This window comes from Tupaia chinensis, unplaced genomic scaffold, assembly GCF_000334495.1.
Source record: "Tupaia chinensis unplaced genomic scaffold, TupChi_1.0 Scaffold000175_1, whole genome shotgun sequence".
NCBI lineage: Eukaryota > Metazoa > Chordata > Mammalia > Scandentia > Tupaiidae > Tupaia > Tupaia belangeri.
Window position 1 is genome coordinate 3,175,305 of NW_006159650.1, and position 18,722 is coordinate 3,194,026.

General features: G+C 42.6%; 1 protein-coding gene across 3 annotated transcripts in view; it reads left to right on the forward strand.

Moving 5' to 3' along the window:
• ETS2 (ETS proto-oncogene 2, transcription factor) overlaps positions 1–18,722 on the forward strand; it is a 22,827-nt gene continuing 4,105 nt past the window's right edge. The window contains exons 1-9 of one of the 3 annotated variants that reach the window (XM_027770962.1): positions 1–132; positions 1,585–1,631; positions 4,457–4,528; positions 7,928–8,039; positions 9,604–9,723; positions 10,102–10,302; positions 12,452–12,535; positions 14,050–14,268; positions 16,979–17,242. In XM_027770962.1, the coding sequence (XP_027626763.1) occupies positions 4,457–4,528; positions 7,928–8,039; positions 9,604–9,723; positions 10,102–10,302; positions 12,452–12,535; positions 14,050–14,268; positions 16,979–17,242 (1,072 nt within the window). In that variant the 5' untranslated portion in view covers positions 1–132; positions 1,585–1,631. Of the gene's footprint in view, positions 133–1,584; positions 1,632–4,456; positions 4,529–7,927; positions 8,040–9,603; positions 9,724–10,101; positions 10,303–12,451; positions 12,536–14,049; positions 14,269–15,633; positions 15,880–16,978; positions 17,243–18,722 lie in introns of those variants that run through there. The other 2 variants (XM_006146290.3, XM_006146292.3) reach the window with 2 other exon arrangements.

The window sequence follows — 18,722 nt, forward strand, 5'->3', positions numbered from 1 at the left end:
CCCAGCGCGGTTACGCCCCTCGTGCCGCCGCGTTCCCCTCGGCTCCCGAAGTCCCAGCTAGCCTAGCCCGGCGCGCACCGAGGAGCTGCGGGCCCGGAGCAGCCGCCGCCCGACCCGGCCAAAAGCAGCGAGGTAAGAGCCGGGCCCTGAGAGCGCCCGCGCGCCGCTCGGATCCCTGGGGACCCGGGATGGGGGGTGGGGAGGACACCTACGCAAGACCCGGACCGTGACGGAGGACACGGCTCCCAGATGTCAGGGTGCAGCGGAGGACAGGGTGAGGGGTGGGGGCTGCTCGGTGGACTCGATGGGAGCGTCTGAGTTCCTCTTGGGCTCCTGTCCAGGTTACCCAGTGGCCCTCCGCCCGCGCGCTGGGGCCGCTGTTCCTGGGGTCGCCGAGCCGCTGGCGCGGGCGGGGAGTGCTGGCTGGACTCGCTTTTGTTTGCCGCGGCGCCGCGGGCGCGGCCGGGGAGTGCTGGCTGGACTCGCTTTTGTTTTAAAAGGAAACGTGGGCCTGGTGCGCGCGCGTGTGTGTGTGTGTGTGTGTGTGTGTGTGTGTGTGTAGGGGGACGGTTCTGCCCGTGTGAATCCCGGCGAACTGGATTGCGAGAAAGGGACTGAGGGCGCAGGAGAGGGTGTCCACGATGGCCCTGGCGCCTGGGTTTGGGGTTGACTTACTGGAGCGGCGCCCAGCGCCCAAAGCACCTGGAAGGCTGTGGCTCCCGGTTAAAGTGCTAGGCGCGGGGTCCTCCGGTCACCTGCTCCATCACGTCCAGGGCCCTTACCGGGCACTTGGGTCCTGCCGGGGTAGCAGAGGGAACCTGTCGGGAATGGGGCTCTTGGAGGTGCTGGGCTCTTTTTATTTTCTCATTCTTCTAGCATTCGAATTCCAACGAGGGGGGAACCGTGAGCGTTCGCGTATTTCGGCTGTTTCCTTACATTTTTTTTAAGCGCTTGGGACTTTTTATGTTAGCCTGTACTCAATTTCAGGGTGGCCTAAAATAGTAGACGACGTGCTACTTTATTTAGAAAGTAAGGGCGTGAGCGGTCCCTTTTGGAGATAAGAGTAATTTTATTTTAATTTACCAGCCAGAGATTGTTCCATACAGTGGCAACGCCTGTGTTATCTGCCTGCTCATACCACCGCCAATCAGGGAGATAAATCTTCATATTAAGGTTTATTAAAATTCTGAGTAATATCACAGTACAGTGAATGTTAGCACCCTGCATCCCGCAGGGAAATATCCAAGTGCTTAATTCTGGCATTAGTCATTCATCTCCCCACACTGATCTCTTTCAAAGAGAAAAAGCAACTCAGCCTTCGAAACCTTAGAAAGTGTGTTTTAGGTTTTATTTCTGGTTTAGATTTTCAGATTTACCCAAATACAAGCCTGTGCTCTAATCTTACATAAGTGATTACTTGTTCCAATAAGGGTACTGTTGGCAGGCAAATTCTCCTTGCTTTAAAATTTAACCCATTATCAGCCCTTTCCTTCCATGTTTCCTTTAAAAAAATTTTTTTTTTGTTCAAAAGCAGCAATCAATCTGGCAACACCAAAAAGAACTAAACTTGAAATTGATTTATAGAGAGAAACTGGGCCGGTCTACCACCTTAATAAGCTGTGTGGAGTAAAGTAAGTGAACTTAAATTTGATTAGTTGTGTGTCTGCCTGAAACCATTTAGCAGAGCACTTTAATTCTACTTGGTTTTGTACAAAACTCATTTAAAAGCTGGACAACAAAAGAATTCTCTTCTGTAGCTAGTAATTATAGCCCTTTATGTGGGAGTGGTAGACTGCCTTTTCTCTAGATATTTGTACACAAAAGCCAGGCAAAGCTTTTCCCTTGCCTTCCACATCCTATCCTCTGTCCATCTCAGAAAAGCTGAAACTCGGTATACAGTCCGTGAGCAGACGGCACCCAGCATGGCTGGCATTTTGGCCTTCTGGGTGAGGTTTGTTTAATCCACAGGTAACAGGACTCATTTAATCAGATAGATGACATAAAGCTATAAATTAAGGAACATTGAACATGTGAGGAATAGTAAGAAGGGCCTAGTCTGTGCTTTTCTGCTCTCAGCATTGGGGTGGGGGGGTGTCCATTTCTCCTTATTCACCAGGATTTAGGATCATTCCCAGCTGAGATCTTACCTCCATTTTCCCCTGATGGCCCTCCTGTGGCCCATCGTGGTAGTTTGTGTGATTCTGTAAAGTTGGTTATCCTTGTTGCTGGGCTTGGTTGCCTCACTGTGAGGTGGTAGAGCATCTACTTCTCAGGTGTAGACCCTGCCCAGGCCTAGCCCTTTGTGATGGGCATTCTAGACAGCGATCCTATCTAGAATGGTTGAACATTGATTCTTGAGTGCACATGGGCAATATAATCAAGTGGAGATTCAGAGCAGACATGGCCCCTTCGATCTGGGATAGCCTCTCCCAACTTCCAGTAGGGCTAGTTCTAAATCACCAGTGGCCAGCAGCCTGTGTTGGCACCACGGTCATGACCTGTACTGGGAAGGCCTGACCAGCTCTTTATAAGGCCTCTTGCCTCCTGCTGCCCTGTTAGCCAAGGAGGGTGTGTATATGTGTGTGTGGGTGAGCGTGTGTGCATGTGTGTGTTGCGTGGTGGGGTTATTGAGAGGCCCACTTAGCCATAATGTTGACCAGAAGAGGAAAGAAAGCACAAATGCAAATTAAATAATTGTATGAGGGTATGCTGTTTGACACCTCTAGTAAGTGATCTTTTGAACCATATTGTAATTACTTGGAAGTTCTTGACTGTTTTGTTTACAGGTGGGAATACCCAGTGTCAAACATGGGGATGGGCAGTTAGATGTACTCCCATCAAGTTTTCTTGTAGACCTTCAGTTCCATAGTCATGACACAGGGAAGGTGAGGAATGGCCCTTGAGGTCAGGGCTCATCAGTACTAACCCAGGTGATTTGAAGAGTGTAGTTACCCTTTTTTTTTTTTTTAAATTGAACTGTTCGGTAGTATTATTAAACTACTTTTCTTACGAATATGTGACTTATCTGGCTAATTTTGCATTGTAGGCACCCAAATAAATTTGTCTATGATAACACTGTCCAGTTGTGAGGTACATCATGATGCTAAATTTTATAATAACCATGGTTACAACAGTAAACAGGTGAAATCAATTTCAATATATTTTCAATTAGCCTAATATACTCAAAATGTTATATAAGTATACGGTAAATATACAGTTAAGATGCTTCACTTTTTTTCTACCAAGTCTTTGAAATTTAGTATATATTTTACATTTAGAGCACATCTCTGGTCATACTGGCCACAGGCCGAATGCTTGGTGGCTATGGCTGGCTGGTGGCTACCATAGTGCTTAGCATGGGACCAGTACATGTCCAGATTTTCACAGCACGTAAAGCTGATCTGTACTTTCTTTCCTGAAGAGATTCACAGCTGAGCAACACACAAAGCCAGAAATACTTTGAGTTCAGTGGTATCCAAAGCAAGAAGATCTGGGTTAACTTAAGAGTGTTTTGGTTTTTCATCGATTCTCCCTTTTACCCCTCCCTTAAGCAATTGCTTCTTTTCAACTGAAGGAAGTGGGGTGTCTCTGGGACGCCTGCCAGAGCAGGTAACCCCTGAAGCTGCCCTAGCCTTCCCAGATAGAAATTGACTTTTCCTATGCAGACAGGAAGTGCCCCACTGCCCCACCTGGCACCCTCAAGCCTGCACCCTGACCTAACCATGGGGATGTCAGTGAAAAGCCCTACACTGTCCTCCTTCTCAGCTAACTCAGCACAGCGGCTGTGACTAGCCAACCAAAGAAGGACTCTGTGGGAAATGAGTTCTGCCAAGAAAGACTTTTAAATAAACTAGGAATACTACTGAGCCATAAAAAAAAAAATGAGACCCTAGCATTTGAATGAAAGTGGATAATATAGAAGATTTAATACTAAGTGAAGCAAGCCAGACTATGAAAGAGGAGGCATTGTATGTCTCCACTTAATATATCCTGAATGTCTGCACTCTATAGCAGAAATTGAAAAATTAGTAGGTATGAAAGCATGGAGAGCAACTGTATACTAGAGACAGTGTGGAAGGGGGGTGGGCTACAGGGGGGGGAGTAGGGAGGAACTACTATTCAAAGGGGAAGAAAGCAAAGCATTGAATAAACACAAAAATGGAAAATTAATGTGTATGGTAATATCCTTGGACTAATATGCAGTGTGTAGTATATTCATGCTGGAAAAATAATTTTATATGCTCTAAAGATGTACAGTGATTAAATGTAAAATAATAAGAAAATTAAAAAAAAAAAGAATCCCAGGTATTCAGTTTGAATTACCTATTATCTAGAAGGTCACCCGAATCTAGTCTTGATCCTACCCTTGAGAACTTCTTGATCTGTGACGCTTGTATTTGTACTTAATCTGTGGCCTCGTTGACTCTATTTTGTTTTGTTTTGTTTCTTTTTAAAGATGAATGATTTTGGAATCAAGAATATGGACCAGGTGGCCCCTGTGGCCAACAGTTACAGAGGGACACTCAAGGTGAGTGACCAAGCCTTAATTAGGATTTTTTTTTAAAAAATTAAAATATTCCATTTTAGGAGAATAAACAATGAACTGAGTTCCAGAAGACTGGATCTAGCCCTACCTTTTAATTTACATGTGGCGTGACTCTCAACCGTTTGTTTACTCTTTCTTAGCCTCAGTTTTCTGTTCTATAAAATGAGTATCATTGATGCTTGGTCTACTTGTCCTCCAAGATATGAAACCATTTAATTTGTAGATAGTGAGGCTTTTCTAGTTTATTTCTAAGATGCCATACACATGGAAAATTCTATGTTTCTCAGTAAAACACCTGAAGAAGCCATCTACCCACCCAAGACTGTCCTTGGATAATGGGAAGTATGTTTAAGGACTATGATGGAAACACTTAGGAGAGGCAGATTGCCCTAGCTGCTGCTGTTTCCCTCAGAAAGGCAGAAAGACAGCCTCTTCTTACTGGTGTAGATAACAAGTAGGCCCATGTATGTAAACCACAAAACAGATTGAGGATGAGAAAGCCGCCTCTGCTGCATAAACACTTTCATAAGTCCTCCTGGGAACATTCTCTAGTAGCACAAACTGGTCATTTCTCATTTGCCTTCTTCACATGTGACAGCAAAATTTGATTGTTTTTTAGTATTATGTAGTCAACATGCTTCAGAGGCAATAATTTATAGATTGCCCTCTTCCCAGCTCATTATCTTGCGTAAAGATGTGCTGTCTCTGGCATGTCATGTTTTCTTTGTAATCCTTATTGAGGTTATTTGTCTGATAAGCCCAAAGACGCCCTTCTGAGAGTATTAGAAAGATCCTCAAACTTCAGGGAGTGAGTTTTCATGCTAGATTTGATCAGATTTTTTAAGTGTGGTAAAAATGACATAATAAATTATGGTTAACTTGAAACCATACCTATAAGAAAAGTTCTTTTGTGAATTAAAGGAATTTGATAATGCTCATGTAATTTTATTGCTGAAATTGAGGTATTGAAATATCAAGCATGAGGCCAGCCAGTGGCCTGTTGGTTAAGGTGACTGGATCCCAAATAGCTGACCACAGTTTAAATCTCATAACCAGCAGTGTGAGAAACACACCGGGTGCCTGTGTGTGCATGCCCAAAATCCTAAAAGAAGAAGTGGAGAAGGGATTGTGTGACCATCCTTCATGGGGATGCTTTCTCACTTTCTCTCTCTCTCTCTCACTCTCTCTCTGCCTATCTCTTTTCAGCAAGTTCACATACCTTCTGGTAAATTTAAAAAGAAAAGAAAGAAATACCAAGCATCAAAACATGAATTTATATTGTTCTTTTGTTTCCTGATTTGAAAAAAAGAGCTTACAGTCAGGGAATGCATATCTTAGTTGCCTAGGCAGTACTAGGGGGAATTTTTAAAAACTTATTGCACATTTCACTGAAATGAAATCTGCTTTAAAGCAGTCAATAAACCAGAGGAGCATTTTGCACTCCGCTTAATTGGTGGCCCCTTGGGTCTCAGACAGTTGGACCTCACTGTCTTGGATGTTTGAGATTAGGTTCCAACTTCTGCCTGTGCTCTTTTGTGATGCATCATTAATCGTTCTACATTTCTAAAAAGAAAGCTCACAAACTGATTTCATTTGTAAATGTGTTACAGATTTTTTTGTTGATGACTCAATACATGGGTCATTGTATTACACATAAAATGGGATTTCCAGCTTATGTTGGAAAAATATAACCTTTCTTCACGTTTTCCTCTAGTTAGTCAATGATGACTCAAGACTTTGTTACTATAAACGAGTCCCATATTTAAGGCTATTTCTTTCATATATGTTATGGAAGAGAATCAGAAATCATCACATCTTCTTTTTCCTAAACTGTAGCTCATTTCATTTGACTTCAAGCCTACTTTCTTTAGCAGTCTCTCCTCCTTAGTAGATGATTTATTTAGAGAGTTCCTTTTTAATACACGTTACTTATGTAAAATGAAACTTTAAGGAATTTTCTCATACTATAGTCTTCTGAACCACTGAAATTGATGAGGAAAAGCATCTCTAGTTTCAGTTAAGTTATTTTATGGTAAATATTTCAAAATATATATTTTCAAATGTAGTTTATTTCATTGTTTGTTTTTTTCAATTAGTCATTTGCTTTTTGTTTTAACTGCATTATGCCGAAATTGTCTTGCCAAGGGTCATTTTCTTATACAAGAGAACTTTAAACAGCTCATAGAAAATGGAATTAAGATAAAAGTTTATTTTGGTGCAAAACATTTTTTAAAATCTTTGGATAGCTTTTCTATAAATATGCATTATCCATGATTCTTTTTTTTTTTCCATGAGTTTTTTAAATTGCCAGCTAGTGGATGAGCTCACCAGAGAAAAATAGAAAGAGTAAAAGCATCCTCAATGGGATATGATCATACCATAATCCCTTCTTCTCCATTTCTCCATCCTGTCAGGATTTAAGGGATGCACACATGTACGCCCAGCCTGTTTTTCAAGCATCTGAGGCTGGGATTCAAACATGGTCAGCCTTGTGGGATATGGTTCTCTTAACCAGTAGGCTACAGGGCCAGCTCTTCATGAGCTTTTTGAAGACCCCCCTCATATACACAGCATAATTACATTTTTCTTCAATGTAGTAGGTGGTCCAGGTGTTTGATTCCTCTTAGTACTGGGATTCCTCTCAGCACTGTTCTAAGTTTTTATTTTAGATTTGTTTGTTTATTTATTTATAGGTTTTTGCCATTGGGCAGAGACAGAGAGGGAAAGTGAGAAATTACCTCTGAGAGGGGATGGCCACATTGCAGTTCCTTCTCTGTTTTCCTCTCAGAATTTTGAGCATGCATGCATGTGCACCCTGTGTGATTTTCAAACCGCCCAGTCCAGAACTCAAACTGCAACTGTCTATGTGGGAATCCATCACCTAAGCAACCATATCGCTTGTTGGCCCCTGTTTATTCATTTTATTAATTTGAGCTGATTAGACCACTAAAACTAACTCCTAATGATTCTGGCTGTAAGACCAATTAAATAATCCATGGTAAAATAGAACCATTTCAGTCACTTTGACCATCTTTGAAGACTTATTTTGATGCTTAGTGGTTGATTCCATACGTCACTTTATTTATTTTTTAATTTTGTTTATTCATTCATTTTATTTTAATTTGACCATAGAGACACAGAGAGAAAGGGGGGAAGTGAGACAGCCAGCCACCACGCCCAGGACATGAACCATGGTCAGCCATGTGGGAGTGTCCAGCAACTTAACCACTGCACCACCTGATGGTCCCGTCCATATGTCACTTTATAATGATCAGTTTAATCAAGGTCTATCAGTAAGATGACTGGTGGACCTCTTTTAAAGTGGGTAATTAAGTAAGTTTAGTATAACATTTCAGGTTTTTTTTCCATCTGTTTTTACAGCGCCAGCCAGCCTTTGACACTTTTGATGGGTCCCTGTTTGCTGTGTTCCCGTCACTAAATGAAGAGCAAACACTCCAAGAAGTGCCAACGGGCTTGGATTCAATTTCTCATGGTAATTTGTTCTTCAGACTTGACAAATTGTGCATAATTTCCCTTCCTAGTTCAGTTAATAAAGAGATGACAGTTCATAAGCAACGAATGTGGATATCTTGACTGTGATACAAAAAATCAGACAGAAACATTGGACCAGGGAGAAGGAGGTTTCCTTTTGTATGAACTGGGTGATTCTAATATCGTCATGTGCCAGATTGATGCCAAAGGGCTGCTGTTAGTAAACCCCAGACAATTTCTGGAACCCCAGAGAGTTTCTGAATGTTTCAACACTAGCAAGCATGTCTTCTTCTCCGTAGACTTTTACTATGCAAAACAGACATAATACAGTGGCTATTAAAATGAACCCCAAGCAGCTTTATTCTGGGTTTGCATCATTAGTTAAATCATTCCTCTTCTTGAGTTTTGGGGTCATAAATCATTCTTGATTCTGTGGCTTTACTCATCTGTAGTTGTTTCTATAATTCCTTATGTCATCATTGTTTTAAAGGAATAGCACATCAAATATTGTCTCTGCAATTTCTGTGCTGGAGTTATTAGCTAGAAACGTATCAGAGATTGCATTGTCATATGAAGTAGATGCTAGCAAATACAGCCCAAAAAATTAATTAAAACTCGTATTCTTGCGTAAGCATAAGATCGTGTGACAGTGATTTATTGCTCTTAAAATTGCCAAGGGTATCCAAATAAGGTTGCTTTTCAGAAAACTGAAGGTGTGTCTGCTTTTTAGCGTTAGGTGCTATATGTTCATATCCTGCTCAGATCTCTACTTTTTAGTATAATGGACAAAACTTACAAATTGTGCACTTCTAATTAATTCAGCCTTTTGACTCAGTGTAATGTTTTTCATTGTCAAAAATTTTAAAAATTGTTTGTGGTAGAAAACTTGCCTATGTATAACTGCTTTAAGAAACTTGGCAAATGGAATAAAATTTGACTTTTTTAGTTATTGTAGTTTTTCTTTTTAAAGAATGTTTTACTTTTATTTATTATTATTTTAAAGAATTATTTATTTATTTATGTAATTCCACTTGTTGTTATTATTTTTTAATTTGACCAGAGAGAGAGAAATGGAAAGTGAGAAAGCATGTCACGTGGCCTGGGACTCAAACCATAGTCAGCCATGTGGGAATCCAGGGCCTTTAACCACCTGTTAGCCCCAATTTATTATTATTATTATTATTATTATTATTATTTAATTTGCCATAGGGCACATGCACTCACCAGAAAAAGGGAGAGAGAAAGAGAAAACAAGTTGAGGGATCTGGGACTCGAACCACAGTTGACCATGTGGGAGTCCAGTGCCTTAACCACTATGGCCTCTTGTAGTATTTTTTCTTTTCTTTCTTTCTCTCTCTTTTTTTTTTTTTTTTTTAAGCATGGCTCTGAGAAATAATATATTTTCTCAATTTTAGTCAAAAAGGTTTTTTTGTTACTATTTATACTCCTTTAAGGAACCATGTCAAGGATTGGGATCAGAACTGTTCTTTCCTGAACTGTTCAATCCTGTTCACGTAGGATTGCCAACTTGAAGTCCACTGATATCCTTGTGGGTTTCTTTCTAGATTCAGCCAACTGTGAATTGCCATTGTTAACACCGTGCAGCAAGGCTGTGATGAGTCAAGCCTTAAAAGCCACCTTCAGTGGGTTCAAAAAGGAGCAGCGCCGTCTTGGCATCCCAAAGAGTAAGTGCCGCTCTTCTGAGTCAACGTGGGCCGGATCAACTGAATTGGACTGTGACTATCTGGTCTTGACTTCTTTGTGAAGCTTTCATTTACAGTATTTGCAAAATAGCCTTCATGGGATTAACCTGAGCAGTGCTGATTTCAGCCCAGTCAACTGGGCTGAAAAACTCATGAAATACTCATTTTCAGCTTTATCTCATTCTCATTATGTCTTTATCGGGAGGAATTATTGAGTCCTAGAGCTAGCCTGGCTGGGGTCCTGGCAGTGTCTGGCTGATTTCTTTGGTTTTATATGTGTCTGGGCTCGGCAGTAAATGCGGGTGACTCTGATGTGCTGCCCTTCCATTTGTGTGTGACATCTTCTTTCCTCCCTTGTAGGCCCTTGGCTGTGGAATGAACAACAAGTGTGCCAGTGGCTCCTGTGGGCCATCAATGAGTTCAGCCTGATGAACGTAAACCTCCAGCGGTTCGGCATGAATGGCCAGGTGTTGTGCAACCTGGGCAAAGAGCGCTTCCTGGAGTTGGCACCTGACTTTGTGGGCGACATTCTCTGGGAACATCTGGAGCAGATGATCAAAGGTACCAGCCAAATGATTTGCCTCTCCTTTGTCTGGGTGAGCAGTGTCAGGGAGGAGTGATTGGGGTCAGGCAGGCAGATGGGCGTTCTTCATCTTCAAGGTTGACATTGCAAACAGTCAGTGTAAGTTGCTGCAACACACCAGTCCAGTGACTCAGATATGTGATGCTGATTGTAGATTTTGATTCTACTTAATGTGTGTGTGGTATGTAGCCTGTGTGTGTGGTGTGTGCCTACGTGTGTATGTATCAAGTAGAGCCACAAGGCAGTAGCTTTAGTCACTAAATTGTTCACTATTGCCAGACAGCATTCACTGGGAGAGCTTGTTGACTCAGACATAGACATGTAGGCCAACGAGAATCTCCAGGTTTTGTGAGTTCACCTCACAGAGCCAGAAGTAAGTCAGCTTTAATGAAAAGGAGCCTTTACTCAGATAAACTCTGAATTTTATAATGACTTTTCCTGAGCGCAGCTGGAATTCAACCAAGAGAATGTTGTAAGAAGTTTTACATTTTTAAATAAGTTAGTAGTTGATGTTTATTTACACACTGACTTGTTACACAGAAGCCGGCCATTGATCAACAGAAATGTCATCAAATAAGGAGAAAGAACTTAAAAGAGAGTGAGACCAAGAGTAAAAAAACATTGAGTTAGGGGCCGGCAGGTGGCTTAGTGGTTAAAGGTGCTAGATTCCCACGTGGATGACTGCGGTTTGAGTCCTGGACCTGGTGACTTGCTTTCTTGCTTTCTCTGTCTCTCTGTCTCTCTCTGGTCAAATTTAATAATAGTAATAATAAAGTTAAATAAAATAATTCTTTAAACAACAACAAAAAGTTAAGAGAAAAAAGTATGGAACATTTAAGTTAAAAAAAGTGAGAAAATTGGGGACCAACAGGTGGCGTGGTGGTTAAGCTGCCAGACACTCCCACATGGCCAACCATAGTTCGAGTCCCAGACCTGGTGGCTTGCTTTCTCACTTTCTCTCTTTCTGTGTGTCTCTCTGGTCAAATTTAAAATAAATGAATGAATAAATAAAATTAAAGAAAGAAAGGAAGAAAGAAAGAAAGAAAGAAAATCAGCATGTTAGTAGCATTCAGGGAAATATTCTTCACTCACTGTTCTTTTTTTTTTTTTAATAAAGAATTTGCTAAGAAAGAAAGAAAATCAGCATGTTAGTAGCATTCAGGGAAATATTCTTCACTCACTGTTCTTTTTTTTTTAATAAAAAATTTGCTGTAGGTTATGTGTGCTCACCAGAGATAGACAGAGAAAGAGATGGGAGAGAGAAGAGAAAGTAAAAAAGCACTGTCTAGGATAATGGGGGATGGCTATGCTACAATCCACTCTCCTCCATTCTCCTCTTGGGATTTTGGACATGTATGCACATGTGCGTGGCGTGTTTTTCAGGCCGCTTGATCTGGGACTCAAACTGAGCAGTCAGCCATGTGGGATCCAAACATTGACCACCATGCCACCTGACTGCCCCCTCTCTTCTTGATTCAACTGCCATCTCTTTTTTCAGTTATAGCTACTGATGACCAGGGAAGCTGATTTTGAAAGACCCTCAAATTTTCTCAAAATTTGGGCAAGATTCTTATTTGACAAGTTTCTGGTGAATTCATTTATTGTCAAGTTGGTCCTGTTTTGCTGTGACTGAGCTGAGTGGATGTATGTGTCTGGATTTATAGGTGTCTTTGGTTGTGTTAGCTGTAAGTGTGCATGCCCGGAAAGCACACTGGAGACTTTGCCACACTCTGGACAGATTCACCCCACGAAGAACTGTGTCCGTTCTATTAATCTGCTATGTTCCCAGCCACTGCTCCTTGATAAATATTTAACTGTTTCTTAAAATACAGGAATGAAATAAGTACATAGTCTGGATCTTTGAAATTTTGTAATTAAAAAATTTAACTTTGCCAGTGTTGTCATGTGTTCAGAAAACTTAATCTAGTTATTAAAAAAAAAAAAAGTGTTCCTGTCTTTAGTTTTTTGAAAAAGACATATAATGACATGAAGCACCATCCCTTGAAATGTGAGCCCCTCAGTGCATTTAGTCATTCTTCAAATAGTTGTAGAGCAATCATTCAATAAGGAACTTTTTTCTTCTTTAGTTCTTACCTAGATTTGACAGTTTATGTCTCTATGTTTCAGAAAACCAAGAAAAGACAGAAGATCAATATGAAGAAAACTCACACCTCAACTCAGTTTCTCATTGGATTAACAGCAATACATTAGGTCAGTCCAGTTTATCCTATTCTTAGAAACCATGTTTTCAGCCTTCCCTTGACTTGGAGTCTCTCACGGACCTCCACAGTGGCAGTCTAGACTGTGCTGTGCTATGTGTCTTGGCCATGTGCGAGTGCTGAGCCACCATGTAGTTACTTTGTGGCCAGTCCACACTTGAAATGTGTGGTCAGAACATTATGCACACTAAATTTGGAAGCCTTAGGATGAAACAAAGAATGTGAAATAGCTCCTTGATTATTTTTAACACACTGATTATATAGTGAAAATGGCCATTGATTTATCAGAACAAGTCTGAAAATTAATTTCACTCATTTCCTTTTGCATTTTCGTTGTGGCCTCTAGAAAGTTCAAAATCAGTCAGTGCTGGTCCTTGTCATTCCCAGAGAGAAGGTCACAGTGAAGTGAACTGATTAGCATGGGTGCATACTGACCTAGTATACAAAGAAGGGTTGGCAGGCATGAAAAGTGTGTGGAAGCAAGAGCCCATTTACTCTGAATTAGGAATTCAAAGCCTGGGACCTGGTCTTCCCTTCTGGTGGTTGGTACTGGCAGTAGATTGTAGAATATCTGCCCAAGCCAACTGGGGAGGGGTCATCAGAGTCTACGTTTTCATCACTGTCCTTCCCACTGACTCAGGCTCAACCATTCAGATCAGGGAAGGCGAGCCCCTTCCCCGCCCTCAATACCTGCAACACCTGGGGCTCACTGCATGGAAGGGTCCTGTGAACGGGGCATAGCAGGAGAGCTCTGCTCACCTGAGCCAGAGTCAAAGAAGGAGTGCCCTTTCTTTTTCTGGACAGTGAATTTTTCTCTAGTAAGCAGAGGTGGAAGCACCATGATGAAAGAGAAGGGACAGCTCCTCATCAGAACCCATGGCTGCATGTCCTGGCTCTGCTCTGTATGGATTGCATACTGGCACAGACTTCGTCTGAGCCTTGCTGGTCTGGGGAGCTAATAACCAGCAGCCCTGTCATCTAGGGGCTGCTGCCAGAGAAATGTTAATAGTGAGGCACTGGGGTCTGGGATCTGGGGTGGGGTAGCAGTCATAGAAAAGGGTTTATTGGGAACCAGCAGTTAACGTAATGGCTATGTCGCTGGACTCCCACGTAGTCGACCGCAGTTCGTGTCCCGGACCCGGTGGCTTAAAACTCACGCCGGGCGCGTGTGCGTGTGTGCCCAAGATCCCGAGAGGAGAATGGAGGAGAAGGGATTGCGGCGTGACCATCCCCCCTGGGGGGTGATTTCTCGCTTTCTATCTCTATGTCTCTCTCTGTCTGTCTGGCGAGCGCACGCGCCCTACAGTGAAAATCTCTCAAAAAAAAAAAAAGAAAGAAAAGTGTTTATGGTTGAGAAGAGGATGATTGGTTTGACAAGATGACAGATGAATGGCTTATGAAAGCCCAGGCCTCCAACCCGATTCTGTAGGACATACAGAGTAGTCGTGAGTGATTTGCTGTGAGAGGTTAGTTGTGTTATCACTGATTTCCATTGTTCTGTTCCAGGCTTTGGTATGGAGCAGACACCATATGGAATACAGACCCAGAGTTACCCCAAAGGCAACCTCCTGGACAGCATGGCATCCACGGCGCCCAGTGTGCTCAATTCTGAGCAAGAGTTTCAGATGTTCCCAAAGTCTCGGCTCAACACTGTTAGCGTCAACTATTGCTCTGTCAGCCAAGACTTCCCGGGCAGCAACATGAATCTGCTCACCAGCAGTTCTGGTAAGATCAGAAGCATCTTTCAGTAAGGCTGTTGGTTTGATTCCAGGAGTCATAACCAGACAGTATTTGAACTTTTTAATAAATGAGTCCCATGTTTACTGGAGAAGGGGGCCAAAGATTGGTATATGGTCTAAGTGATAGGCAAAAAGCTTACTCTGAATGTGTGTCAGGCCCTGGCCCAGGCGACAGGGCATTGAGTAAGGCAGACACAGTTCCTGCTCCGGTGGTTAGGTTCTTCCACCTGAAGGGATATTTTACAGTGATGATGCAGGAAAGTGACAGGCTTCCTTATACAGAGAGGTAACATGTATCTATAGTCACAGCTCCCAAGTTGCACAGGTGGTTAAATCTGTGCGTGTATATACACCGCGTCACAGTCATCCACATGGAGACGGAAGGTTTTAGCTCTGGAAGTCCTTATTCCCAGAACAAACCATTCAGACTTTTTTTTTTTGAGAGAAAAGAGAACCACTCACCCCTAAATAGGGTCTTCATGCCACCATCCAGTCCCAGCCTCAGCTGATCCGGATCATGTGTGTGTGCGTGTGTGCACCCCAGTATGCTCGGGGATGTCCTGGGACATGAACCCAGGACCTTTACGTTATGGGCCCAGTTGCATTACTGCCTCACCACTGCCTGGCCCCATTCTGACTTTATCATCATGGATTAGTTTTTGCTGTTCTTGAACTTCATGTAGATGGAATCACACAGTATATACATCTTTTTTTGATTTGTCTTTTATTCATCATGTCTGAGATTCATCTGAGTTGTTGGTTATAGCGGCCACTTGTTCTTTTTCATTGCTATATAGCACTCCATGTTACACAGCTATACTTTATGCAATCTGATGTTTATGGAAGATGTGCTTGTATACTGTACTTATCCTAAGAATGGGCACCTGAGTATAAGAGCCTTTTGAAAAGTCTGAATGGTTGGTTCTCACCCAGTGGGTATATGGTTGCATTGGGATTGGTTAGCAAAGATGCCCTGGTCAGGTCTAAGACCAACCTGTGGCCAGTAGCACTGGACCATTTCCGTGTCCTGGTGAAATCAGTATATGCTTGATTGTCTTTGCCAGGGAAGCCGAAAGAGCACGATACTCCTGAGGTGACCATCCCCCCTGGGGGGTGATTTCTCGCTTTCTGTCTCTATGTCTCTCTCTGTCTGTCTGGCGAGCGCACGCGCCCTACAGTGAAAATCTCTCAAAAAAAAAAAAAGAAAGAAAAGTGTTTATGGTTGAGAAGAGGATGATTGGTTTGACAAGATGACAGATGAATGGCTTATGAAAGCCCAGGCCTCCAACCCGATTCTGTAGGACATACAGAGTAGTCGTGAGTGATTTGCTGTGAGAGGTTAGTTGTGTTATCACTGATTTCCATTGTTCTGTTCCAGGCTTTGGTATGGAGCAGACACCATATGGAATACAGACCCAGAGTTACCCCAAAGGCAACCTCCTGGACAGCATGGCATCCACGGCGCCCAGTGTGCTCAATTCTGAGCAAGAGTTTCAGATGTTCCCAAAGTCTCGGCTCAACACTGTTAGCGTCAACTATTGCTCTGTCAGCCAAGACTTCCCGGGCAGCAACATGAATCTGCTCACCAGCAGTTCTGGTAAGATCAGAAGCATCTTTCAGTAAGGCTGTTGGTTTGATTCCAGGAGTCATAACCAGACAGTATTTGAACTTTTTAATAAATGAGTCCCATGTTTACTGGAGAAGGGGGCCAAAGATTGGTATATGGTCTAAGTGATAGGCAAAAAGCTTACTCTGAATGTGTGTCAGGCCCTGGCCCAGGCGACAGGGCATTGAGTAAGGCAGACACAGTTCCTGCTCCGGTGGTTAGGTTCTTCCACCTGAAGGGATATTTTACAGTGATGATGCAGAAAAGTGACAGGCTTCCTTATACAGAGAGGTAACATGTATCTATAGTCACAGCTCCCAAGTTGCACAGGTGGTTAAATCTGTGCGTGTATATACACCGCGTCACAGTCATCCACATGGAGACGGAAGGTTTTAGCTCTGGAAGTCCTTATTCCCAGAACAAACCATTCAGACTTTTTTTTTTTTTGAATTTTTTTTTTTCTTTTGAGAGAAAAGAGAACCACTCACCCCTAAATAGGGTCTTCATGCCACCATCCAGTCCCAGCCTCAGCTGATCCGGATCATGTGTGTGTGCGTGTGTGCACCCCAGTATGCTCGGGGATGTCCTGGGACATGAACCCAGGACCTTTACGTTATGGGCCCAGTTGCATTACTGCCTCACCACTGCCTGGCCCCATTCTGACTTTATCATCATGGATTAGTTTTTGCTGTTCTTGAACTTCATGTAGATGGAATCACACAGTATATACATCTTTTTTTGATTTGTCTTTTATTCATCATGTCTGAGATTCATCTGAGTTGTTGGTTATAGCGGCCACTTGTTCTTTTTCATTGCTATATAGCACTCCATGTTACACAGCTATACTTTATGCAATCTGATGTTTATGGAAGATGTGCTTGTATACTGTACTTATCCTAAGAATGGGCACCTGAGTATAAGAGCCTTTTGAAAAGTCTGAATGGTTGGTTCTACACCAGTGGGTATATGGTTGCATTGGGATTGGTTAGCAAAGATGCCCTGGTCAGGTCTAAGACCAACCTGTGGCCAGTAGCACTGGACCATTTCCGTGTCCTGGTGAAATCAGTATATGCTTGATTGTCTTTGCCAGGGAAGCCGAAAGAGCACGATACTCCTGAGAATGGTGCAGACAGTTTCGAGAGCTCAGACTCACTGCTACAGACCTGGAACAGCCAGTCATCCTTGCTGGATGTGCAGCGGGTACCTTCTTTTGAGAGCTTCGAGGATGAGGGCAGTCAGTCCCTCTGCCTCAATAAACCAACCATGTCTTTCAAGGACTACATTCAAGAGAGGAGTGACCCGGTGGAGCAAGGCAAACCAGTTATACCTGCGGCTGTGCTGGCTGGCTTCACAGGTGAGTGCAGTCCTAGAGCTGGCCATCCGGCTCCTTGGTCACCCCTCTCCCCCTGCTTACCAGGCCATGGTGCTGTGTTTGTCAAGGGTGTTTTCTAGGTGAAGCACACTGTATTTATAGTTTACATTTTATGCTTGGCTAGCAATATCCTTGAATTCTAAACTGGCTAGCCTTGCAGGAATTGGGTGTATGCACAGCTCAATGGAATGGCCGAAGTTGGACAGGCCACTCCCCCCACCTGGCTGTTCTAAAGAGGAGGAGGAGCTGGAAACACTGGCCTTGGGAGTCTTTGGTCCTGACTCACCCACTTCTGGAATCTCAGACTGGCTGAGAGAGAGAGACAGCAGGCTTAGTCTCAAATAATACAGGGGCTGTTTATATTCTCTTCCTGCTAAAATTCAGCTATTCTAATTTTTAAGGTTTGGGTGAGAGCTATTCTAGGCAGGCAGCAAATATTAAAGCTGTTTATAGAATCAGATATTTCTAGTACTTTAGCAAAAATACCAAGGCTTTTTGTTTTCACTGCTTTATATATCCTGAAATGTGTTTTCTTCTTATACTTTGACCATAGAGAGCAATTGTGAATATTTTTTTTCTGTTTTTGCCATTGTGAATTTAAAAAAAGACCGTACTTTTAAATATTCAGTGAGTTAAAGTATAAGGGTAATTAGACATCCATTTTTACTTTCTATTGTCTAAAACAGCCACATAAATGTATTGAAATGCACATGAAGAGTGTGTGGGAATGGTTGTAGTTTTCATACATGGGAGTTCAGGGCCTGATAAGAAAATAAACAATTCTAGTATTACTGTGATTCATTTTATTTATTTTTGTACTTAAAATTTTTATTTTTCTTTAGAGAGATTTTTTTCTATAGGGCACATGCACCTGCCAGAGAGACAGAAAATGAGAGATCACCCCTGATGGCCGCACTGCAATCCCTTCTCTATTCTCCTCTTAGGATTTTGGGCACATGCACACACATGCCCAGCGTGAATTTTAAGCTATTAGATCTGGGACTCTAACCATGGTCAACTACGTGAGAGTCCAGCGACGTAACCATTAGCCATCTGCTCGACCCAGTGTAATTCATTTTAATAGCGGTATTCATTAACATTGGTTGGCTGCTGACTTTGTGTGGTTAACTAGGCATGTGATCTGTAATCCTTCGTACACCCTAGCATGGGTGGTACATAAACTCATTTTACTGGTGAGGAAATTGGCCCAGAGGTTGTTAGCTCCCTGGTATCACACAACTGTGTCTGGCTCCAGAATGCCTGTCCTTTATGCTGTTGAGTGAAGCCTCACTGATGAAGAGCCATCGTGTTTCAGGGAAAGCTGTTAGGTGAAAAGAGGTTGGGCTAAGGGTCTGCGTGTCTAAACTTTTCATAGTGATACATAGAATGAGGAGAGGGTACCCAGCCCTAATTCTTCATCTTTAAAATAGGGCTGCAGTGATCCTTGCTTCACAAGGTGGCA